Source organism: Ranitomeya imitator, chromosome 6 (genome assembly GCF_032444005.1).
Source record: "Ranitomeya imitator isolate aRanImi1 chromosome 6, aRanImi1.pri, whole genome shotgun sequence".
Taxonomy (NCBI): domain Eukaryota; kingdom Metazoa; phylum Chordata; class Amphibia; order Anura; family Dendrobatidae; genus Ranitomeya; species Ranitomeya imitator.
This window is the reverse complement of record NC_091287.1, coordinates 33,706,508-33,716,930: the sequence shown is the minus strand read 5'-3', so window position 1 is coordinate 33,716,930 and position 10,423 is coordinate 33,706,508. Positions and strand designations below refer to the sequence as shown.

Here is a 10,423-nt window from a genome sequence, read left to right as displayed (position 1 = left end):
GACCCGTTTCGCTCAACCCTAGTATCAACCACTGAGGACTCTCAATTCTAAATATTGTGGAAATCCGGTCATTTCTGCCAGATTTCCGCATGAAATCCGCATGCGTTTTTTTGCGCGTTTTTGTAAAAATTCGCCCGGTCATTAACGTGCAAACCACCCTTGGGGGTAAAGGGGTTAATATTATTATACCTGATACATATTGGGATAAGATCTTGCCGATGGAAATACCCCTTTAAAGCCCATCACAGGGGTCTGTTCCCGATTACGGTAAAATGAGAAATAGCCGTTTCCACGGTGTTGACTCCCAATAACCAAAGTGAAGAACACGCTCCAGTAACACGTTCTAAAGGATTTATTAAAAGAAAGCAATAAAATAATCTGTTCCATGCCGCTCCCGATAACACCTCTCACTTATAGGAATTGGCTTTGTGCTTCGGCAGGAACGTGAAATTAGGAGGAACGGGACCCAGAAACATTTCACTGCAAAAGAAATAAATAAAATAAATGTCACTGAGAAAGTGATCGATGGCGGACAACTCAACAGTAAACTCAACAGTGTCAAATGGCCATATTGACGGAAAAATATAAAAAAAAAAAAAAGGTATGGCTCTGGTAGAAAGGGGAGGAAAAAATGAAAACCAAAAAATGGCCATGGCGCGAAGAAGATGAAAAAAATTGTGAACCTGGAAAATGGTGACACAAACAAAAAATGTTTTTTCCGTCAACATCTTGATTGCTTTTGAAAATGGCACTTCCTTGTTTTTCATTACTTCACGTGTTTCCTATTTTGACAGATCAGACTTTTACAGATGCGGCCGTGCTTGAATCTGCCTTTATTTTTTCCATTTAAACGCACGTACCTGATCTTTATCCAGTCATTTACATTCTGACTCGCCATTAATGTCTCCATGTAGTCTCTTCCCATATAGTACGGGGGTCTCTCGTTCAGCTTCTGAGGTACGCGTTCCAATAAACCAACCGGAATGTATCTGTAAAGAGAGGATTGACAATGTATGGATTCAGGAAAGTTCCACTTCCAAGAACTTGGGTCTGCCACCATAACACCCAACACCAAACTTTTCTAAAATACCAAGCACGTTACCTGCAGAGGAAGGAGAGCCACTCGAGCAGGAACCTCCTGGTCCTCTCCACCCCCTGCATGTCTGAGCCCCAGTGCTCGAACCCAAAGTTAGTAAAGTCTCGGAGGATGTCAAGTCGTTCTGATGAGGAGATGTCACAGTGCCGCTGCTCTTTTATCTCTGTGAACAGCCAAGGCTTTACCAGAGCCCCCCTGCAATCAAGAAACAGAACATGAGGAAGTCATCAAGAAGAGCAATTATTCCAGAAGACGCAAGATATCGGGAGGAAACTGTTAAATCCGCATAGGTCCAAGGGATCACAAGAACAGGGGGGCTGCAGACATTAGGCCAGGAGGAGTTGTGTGGTCGTGATTCGACCCTTCGGCTCAACTCAAAGGCTACGGCAATGAAGATATGAAATAGCCGTGGTGCACGGCCATCTTTCTCCGTGACATAGACTTTGACTGAAGCTGCTTCATTTGACCCAACAAGGCAAGAGAGAGTACAAAGGAGGGCAACAAAATTAATAAAGGGGATGGGAGAACTACAATACCCAGATAGATTAGCGAAATTAGGATTATTTAGTCTAGAAAAAAGACGACTGAGGGGCGATCTAATAACCATGTATAAGTATATAAGGGGACAATACAAATATCTCGCTGAGGATCTGTTTATACCAAGGAAGGTGACGGGCACAAGGGGGCATTCTTTGCGTCTGGAGGAGAGAAGGTTTTTCCACCAACATAGAAGAGGATTCTTTACTGTTAGGGCAGTGAGAATCTGGAATTGCTTGCCTGAGGAGGTGGTGATGGCGAACTCAGTCGAGGGGTTCAAGAGAGGCCTGGATGTCTTCCTGGAGCAGAACAATATTGTATCATACAATTATTAGGTTCTGTAGAAGGACGTAGATCTGGGTATTTATTATGATGGAATATAGGCTGAACTGGATGGACAAATGTCTTTTTTCGGCCTTACTAACTATGTTACTATGTTAAGGCCTCTGTCTTGCAGCCAGGGGGGATACAAGTTCCCTGTTCTGGGGATTAGTGGTCTAAAAATTATTCTTCTCTTATGGCTCAGAGATAATTTTTGGACTGCAAATTATCACTCTTCTCTTGTGGTTCGGTGATAATTTACGTAGACAGGAATAACACTTATAGGCCAAGCTGCAGAGGTTTCTACTATGGGACTTCATGACACTTAGCTCCTGGATTTACGTGAAATGTTACCAATGTCTTCCATATAAAAACCCCCTATGTACTGGTCTTTAATCATAGTGATATCTCTGATCACCCCATAATACTGACCTGGCCATCATGATCCCAGAAACGCCGGTCTCCAATGCTAAATTCGCATCCTCAAACGAGAAGATATCGCCATTCCCTGCAAGAAAATGGTTTATACCACAATTAATCGTACAAATAATCCAACTTACCGACGGCTGGCTCCACAAAACTCTCGATGTACACAATTTACGGATCCAGATTAAATATCGGAACATTAAACATCAAAACAATTATGTAATAAAGTGGTTCAGAGTAATCAGGGACCGGTACAATACTCGTCCTGAATTCGGCCCCCAATATACACCGGCACCAGGGGAGTAACTGAAACTTGTGCAGCGTCTCTGATTCCTCCGTTCTTCCTGCAATTCTGCAAATTGGAGGTGATCATTCACATTTCTCCAGCTTCCTGCAGATGTACTTTTGTAAATGCTGACGAGCCCTAGGTCGGAGATCCCCGCTACAGGGCAATCAACTAGAATCACTCACCAAAAAAGGGCAGCGGGTCGGCGATCTCAGCACATCGCTTAATATATTCCCAGTCGGCCAGTTTTGTGTATCTCTGTTCCCTGGATCTACCATGCAGCTGAAATGAAATAACAGAAAATAATTATTAGAAGAAAAAAAAAGGGAAAATAAAAAAATCTGTTCTCACAACCTGGAATTACATATTTCCTGAATTTTTGTCTATAAGGGAAATCTTTCCATTTTAACAATTGGGTCACATAGCTCTTTGGATCTTTCAATAGACCCGGAGCATCAGCAGCATTCAAGGGGTTAAACAGTGGAGATCAATGGGTCCTGGGGTGTATAAAGGCCTTTGGCCCGCTCCTCATCACAAGCCCACACCAAAATGGGCTCATCATGATAAGGCAACTGCGTGTTTAAAGATTATGGACGCCTGCCTAAAATGTGAGTATTTGTGGCTGCACAACCGGATTGGACTACACAGGGAACGGCCATGGACCTCCTGGTCTTGAGATCCCCGGCCGGTCCTTGTACAGATCACAAAAAAAAGTGTGAATCTGGCCTAAAGTATTTTTTTCAGACAGAGTTTTAGTAAAAAAAACTGTTAAAACGTTATGGCTTCTACATCCTCTTATCAGTTTACATAGACTGCAAAAATGAGTTACCAGTGAATCGGTCAGCGAGCTCATCTGATGGTTCCCGGATCTGTAACACCCGATCCCTTCTCTCAACCAATTTATGATCAAATCAAAAGATTAAACTTTGATCTTGTCATAAATGATACAATTAATATAGGGATTTTTGTGTGTACTCACCGTAAAATCCTTTTCTCCGAGCCACTCATTGGGGGACACAGGACCATGGGTTATGCTGCTGTCACTAGGAGGCTGACACTAAGCTGAGACAAAAAAAGGTTAGCTCCTCCCCTGCAGTATACACCCTCGTACTGGCTTCCAGACACCCAGTTTAGTGCAAAAGCAGAAGGATAGTAACAATATAACAAGTAACATTAGAATATAACATGTCAAACAAACAGTCAAGATCAAAAAAACAAGATCACGAGCCGAAAGGCTACCAGGGTGGGTGCTGTGTCCCCCAATGAGTGGCTCGGAGAAAAGGATTTTACGGTGAGTACACACAAAAATCCCTATTTCTCCTTCGCCTCATTGGGGGACACAGGACCATGGGACCAAAGCAGTCCCTGGGAGGGAAACAATACAACCAAACTAACTCCGTGTACCATCTGACTACAAATGCGCAACGGCCGCCTGCAGGATACGCCTGCCAAGGGCCGCGTCCGCAGAGGAGTGAATGTGAACATTGTAATGCTTTGTGAAAGTATGCAGGCTGGACCACGTTGCGGCCTTGCAAACCTGCTCCGCTGTTGCCTGGTGCCGGATGGCCCAGGAAGCACCCATCGACCGAGTGGAGTGAGCTCTAATCCCCGCCGGGATAGGACTGCCCCTGACCCGATAGGATTCCTGGATAGCAGATCGGATCCATCTGGCTATCGTGGATTTAGACGCAGCCAAACCCTTTCTGTGACCTTCCGGGAGCACGAAAAGGGCGTCCGATTTCCTGAAGTGAGCCGTTCTGGAAATGTACCTCCTGAGGGCCCTTACCACGTCCAGGGTATGGAGAGCCTTCTCGACCCTATGTTTGGGCTGCGGGCAAAAGGAGGGAAGAATGATGTCCTCATTGAGATGGAAAGATGAGACCACCTTCGGAAGAAATGCCGGAGAAGGACGTAGGACTACCTTGTCCTGATGAAAGGCAAGGAAAGGAGCCCGGCAGGATAAAGCGGCGAGCTCTGAAACCCTTCTGATGGACGTCACCGCTACCAGGAAGGCAACCTTCCAAGAGAGGACAGAGAGCGGAACGTCTTGAAGGGGTTCGAACGGAGGTTCCTGAAGAACCCCCAGAACCAAGTTGAGATCCCAGGTCTCTAGCGGCATCCTGTAGGGAGGAACCACATGGGAGACTCCCTGGATGAAAGTCTTGACCTGAAGGTTGGTGGCGATCCTACGCTGGAAAAGCACGGATAACGCTGAGATCTGACCTTTGAGGGAACTCAGGGCCAAACCGGAGTCCAGACCAGACTGAAGGAAATTCAAGATGCAAGAGATAGAGAAAACGAGCGGAGGGTGACCCCGGAGCCTGCACCATGAGAAGAAGGTTTTCCAGACGCGGTGGTAGATGGAGGCGGAAGACGCCTTGCGAGCACTTAACATGGTGGGGATGACCTGCTGAGAGAAACCGGCACGAGTTAGAATCCAGGTTTCAACAGCCACGCCGTTAAACGTAGGGCCCCTGAGCTCTGATGGTAGATCGGTCCTTGGCGAAGCAGGTCTGGGCGGTCTGGCAACCGCAAGGGAACGTCGGCTACGAGCTGAACGAACTCCGCGTACCAAGCGCGACGAGGCCAGTCTGGGGCGACCAGGATGACTGGAACTCCCTCCGTCTTGATCTTTCGGATCACCTTCGGCAGTAAGGGAAGGGGAGGGAACACGTATGGGAGCTGAAATTGATGCCACGGAGAGATCAGCGCGTCCACTCCTATGGCCTGGGGATCCCGAGATCGAGCAATGAAGTTGTGGACTTTGGCGTTCAATCTGGACGCCATCAGATCCACGTCCGGGGTCCCCCAGCGAAGACAGATCTGGTGAAAAACCTCTGGGTGGAGTTCCCACTCCCCCGAGGCAAGGCCCTGGCGGCTCAGGAAGTCCGCCGCCCAGTTCTCGACTCCCGGAATGTGCACCGCAGAGATGATGGAATGGTTGGTTTTGGCCCAACGAAGGATGAGGGAGACTTCCTGCATCGCCGCCCTGCTGCGGGTACCCCCCTGGTGGTTGATGTAAGCCACCGCCGTGACGTTGTCCGATTGGACTCGTACTGGGTGACCCGCGAGCAGGGCGTGAAAGCGACTCAGTGCAAGTCTGATAGCACGAATCTCCAGGATGTTGATGGGGAGTTTGGATTCCCGAACTGTCCAGCGGCCCTGGGCAGAGTGGTGGAGGAACACCGCCCCCCAGCCAAGGAGACTGGCGTCGGTAGATACCACTAACCAGCGGATCGGGAGGAAGGACTTCCCCTGGAGAAGAGATGGGCCCAGGGTCCACCATACGAGAGATTGTCTGACCCGCGGGGACAGGAGACAAGGGCGGTCGAGAGATGAGATACTCCTGTCCCAGATGTCCAGCAAAGCCTGTTGCAAGGGACGGAGATGGAGTTGAGCAAAAGAAACTGCTTCGATTGTGGCAACCATCTTCCCCAGAATCTTCATGGCGAACCGAATGGTTCGCGGGCGGGGATGACAGAGCGTTCGGGCTCCCTTCTGAAGTGCTTGGGCCTTGGACCGAGGAAGCAAGACCAGTCCCCTCGAAGTGTCCAGGATCATTCCCAGAAAGGAGATCCGATGGGCCGGAACGGGAGCGGATTTGTCCCAGTTGATCAACCAACCTAGGCGCGAAAGAGAATCCAGGGTAATGTGGACGCTTGACTCGCAGGCTTGAAAAGACGGGCCCTTTATGAGGAGATAGTCTAAGTAAGGTAACACGACGACTCCTCGAGAATGAAGGATGGCCATGACAGCCGCCATGACCTTGGTAAATACCCTGGGCGCCGTGGCGAGACCGAAGGGTAAGGCCGTGAACTGGAAGTGGTCCTCCCGAATGGCAAAGCGGAGGAACCTCTGATGAGACGGAAAAATCGGAATGTGAAGATTAGACATCAAGGATGCCTATCGAGGCCAGAAATTCCCCTCTTTCCATCGAAGAGATGACCGATCTGAGCGATTCCATCCTGAAGTGCCGGACTCTTACGCACTTGTTCTGGAGCTTCCGATCCAAAATGGGCCGCACTTTTCCGTCCTTCTTTGGCACGACGAAGAGGTTTGAGTAGAAACCTTTGAACCTCTCGTGTTCCGGGACCGGGACAATGACCCCGCTCTGGCGGAGGGAGTGGATGGCGCAAAGAAGGGCGTGAGACTGAGCTGCCGAGCTGGGAAGACGAGAGGGGAAAAACCGAGTTGGAGGAGGAGAGGAGAACTCTATCTTGTAGCCTGACGATACCAGATCCCTGACCCATTCGTCGTGCACGACGGAGAGCCAGGCTTGCTGAAAAAGGAGCAGGCGTCCGCCTACTCTGATGGTATCGACTGGCGCCGTTCCCGAGTCATTGAGACGGGAATCTGGGAGGTCTGGACCCTCGGGATCTGGGTTGTCTCGGTTTCCTGCGCCAGGAAGGAATAGGCCTGAAGGAGGGACGAGCGTCTCTGTCTGTGCGAGCGGAACGGTCCGATCTGGGAAGACCGGTAGGATTGGACCAGGCTGGGCTGGTACGAAAGGGCCGAAAGCGAAAGTAAGGCTGGCGCTGGAAGGCCGCCTTGGGCCTCTGTTGGGGAAGGAACTTGCCCTTTCCCCCTGTGGCGTCGGAAATAAGCTGGTCAAGCTTTTCGCTGAAAAGACGCCCGCCTTGAAAAGGGAGGGAGATCAGAGATTTCTTAGAGGAGGAATCTGCGCGCCACTCCCTGAGCCAAAGAGCCCTTCTGATAGCGACGGCGTTGGAAGCCGCGGATGCTGCGCAATTCGCCGCGTCGAGGGATGTGAACATCACATAATCGCTAGCCATGGCTAACTGCTTGGCTAGGTCTGCCATATCAGACGGGAGGTCCTGTTCGTTAATGGATTTCGCTAGAGCATCCGCCCAGGAGACCATAGCCTTGGACACCCAAGCCGCTGCGAAGGAGGGGGACAGGGAAGAGCCAGAGGCTTCATACACCGAACGAGCTAGCGAGTCTATCTGACGTTCGGTGGGGCTCTTAATTGACGCGCCCTCCGGAACTGAAAGAAGCGTTTTAGAAGCTAGGCGTGAGACCGGCGGATCTACTAAAGGAGGATCCGTCCAGTCTTTCACGAGATCCGCTGAGAAGGGGTACTTAGATAGCAGATCCTTCTTACCCGTGAACCGCTTATCTGGATGCTCCCTGTGACGCCTGACTATATCCAGAAAGGATGGATGAGAGGCAAAGGATTTGTGGGAACGTTTGGATCTGGTAAAAGAGACCGCGTGTTCCGGAGCGGAATTAGCGTCATCCTCCACCTTAAGAGCGTGATTGACTGCTACAATGAGGGAGTCGACCGTAGCTCTGAACCCCGGAGCCTCCGGGTCCAATGATACCTCGGACTCATGTTCAGAGTCGGGAACGCTGTGAGCCCCCAAAGAGGGTGAGCGAGAGGGGGAGCTGCCAGATTCTGAGCGGCGAGGAGAGCGTTCAGGAGAGGAAGGGCGGATCCGCTTTCGGTCATCCCGACCGAGCCTCTTCATGGAGAGAGCGGCCCCTGCTAACCGACGACTCCCCTGCTATGGAGGGATCTCTTAACGCCTGTAACGGGTTACCTCGTTCCCCGGGAGGATTTTGAATGGATTTGATGGCGTTGGCTAAAAAATCCACGGATTGAGAGAGAGAAGCGACCCACGGGGGGGGGGGGGGGGGGGTGGGACTAGGTACGCCAGAGTCGGTGGCGGTGGAGGGCTCCTGGGCACATGGAGCATCGCAGGCAGAACAGAGGGGGGAACTTTGAGGCCTAGGAAGAGGGGCCTGACAGGTGGTACACGCAGAAAAAAAGGTCGTATGCACCTTAGAGGATCTTTTAGATCTAGTCTGCGACATGACTCTAATGCACAAAAAGCCACAGGGGCTATAAATTGGCCTGGGAAGCAGAGGGCGGCGCTGCAGAGGAGAAGCTGACGATGTCTCCTTACCCCGGTCCTGTGTCCCGCTGTCCTGGGGAGCCGAGCTGTGAATCCAGAGATAGGGAACTAGCTGCACGTGGGCGCTGTGCCTCCGGGATGCGGCAGAGCTGGAGCTGCGGCGTGTATGTGAGGACCAAGATGGCCGCCGAGATCAGGGGAGAGATCTCGGCGGCTGCGAGAAGCGCCAGGGACTGGGGGGCGGCGCCGCCGATGACGCGCAGGAGTGGGCGGAGCCTATCGGCAGCGACCAGCGGCCAGGCCGAAGCCGGGGACTAAATTTGCGGCCCCGGCCCGGCGCGCGGCCGCAAAGGGCCGACGTCTCGGCCCATCTGCGCTGCAGCCCGCCAATGTGCCAAGTTGAGGAGGAGCCCTCCGGACCGCTGTGACCCCCCCATCCCCCACGGAACACTTACCCCTATGGAGGTGAGAGGAACCTTAGGATGGCTGGGACGGTGCAGGGATTGGGAAGCCTCAATCCACCAGCCCCTGAGAGAGAGGGGTGGAGAGGAACCGTCCACCACCTGAGTCACACAGAACATTGGTGATGCAGCGTGGTCTGCACGGACGCCACGGGGATAGGGCCACTGTACAGCCGAGGGTAGAACCTGGTGGACAGGGCTGAATGTCCGGCAATAAAAAGGCCTGGCTGCAGAGGAGGATACTGGAGGAAAACACCAGTGCTCGTCTGTATAAAAAAAAGGGGAGATCGGGGCCCTTTTAGGGGAGAAACCGTCGCCCAAAAAATGTCGCTCAGGCAGTGGCTCCCACGTCGCAGGAGAGGATACGGAGAGGTAAAACTCCCGTGCTCGCCTGTTGTTGGTTCGGGGGAGATCGGACCTAGAAAGGACCCGTCGCCCCCTTCTTCCGGAATAGATTAAAAAGAAAAAATTCGAGAAATTCAAAATCAGTGTGCCTCCTACGGACACTAAGCTTAAACTGGGTGTCTGGAAGCCAGTACGAGGGTGTATACTGCAGGGGAGGAGCTAACCTTTTTTTGTATCAGCTTAGTGTCAGCCTCCTAGTGACAGCAGCATAACCCATGGTCCTGTGTCCCCCAATGAGGCGAAGGAGAAAATGTCATTTTCTTGGGAACGCTACTATTTATTACACCAGAAATTTTCAGGTTCATACACTATAGGAACTTGGAAAAGGTTAATGGATGGGTAAGAGCAGGGCGTTAAGATTTAAACAGGGCGAGTTCCTACAAGTAAGGGTGGCATCCAGTGCCCTCAACAGCCCGTGATGAGGACGGAGTGCGAGAGATTACAAAGAATAGAAAAAACATAGCTGCCCATTTCCAAAACCAGCACCACACATCTCTACAGGTCGTGTGCGGTATTGCAGTTTAACCCTTTTCATTTCAATGGAGCTGTTCTGCAATACTGCACACAACCTGAGGACAAGTGTGGCGCTGTTTCTGAAAGTAAGAAGCCAGGTTTTGTTTTCTTTTTAATTCATGGACAGCCCCTGTAAATTCATATACTAGTTCTATAAGACCCCTTTAAATCACATTCCCGGTATTTTCTAACGGGGGGATATGATGGACGCACGGTCGCAGGGCCGTGTAATGTCCCACGCAATGTCTCGATCTGCGACCAGTATGTCTGACGCCGGGATGATAAAGAGGACTCACAGTGACCAGCGACACCCCCCAATCCCGCAGCTCCGGAATAAGTTTATGGGCCAGGTTGACTTTTTCTTGCACCCCGGTTCTGATCTTCACAGTGAGGGGAACATCCAGAACCTGCAAATATGTAAAAAAAAAAATATTAAAAAAAATTAATACATTTTAATATATCATGGTAAGATTATCTACGCCCTTATATCATAGCACTTGAG

The 10,423-nt window shown here is 50.8% G+C and overlaps 1 protein-coding gene across 1 annotated transcript in view; it reads right to left on the bottom strand.

The window, feature by feature from the left end:
• Positions 1–334: 334 nt before the first annotated feature.
• The window catches only part of DUS3L (dihydrouridine synthase 3 like), a 35,833-nt gene continuing 25,744 nt past the window's right edge, over positions 335–10,423 (bottom strand). Inside the window, exons 9-14 of the mRNA XM_069729437.1 lie at positions 10,218–10,328; positions 2,852–2,948; positions 2,387–2,462; positions 1,103–1,291; positions 861–989; positions 335–480 (exon numbers count right to left, since the gene is read on the bottom strand). Of these exons, the coding sequence (XP_069585538.1) occupies positions 408–480; positions 861–989; positions 1,103–1,291; positions 2,387–2,462; positions 2,852–2,948; positions 10,218–10,328 (675 nt within the window). The 3' untranslated portion in view covers positions 335–407. The remainder of the gene's footprint in view (positions 481–860; positions 990–1,102; positions 1,292–2,386; positions 2,463–2,851; positions 2,949–10,217; positions 10,329–10,423) is intronic.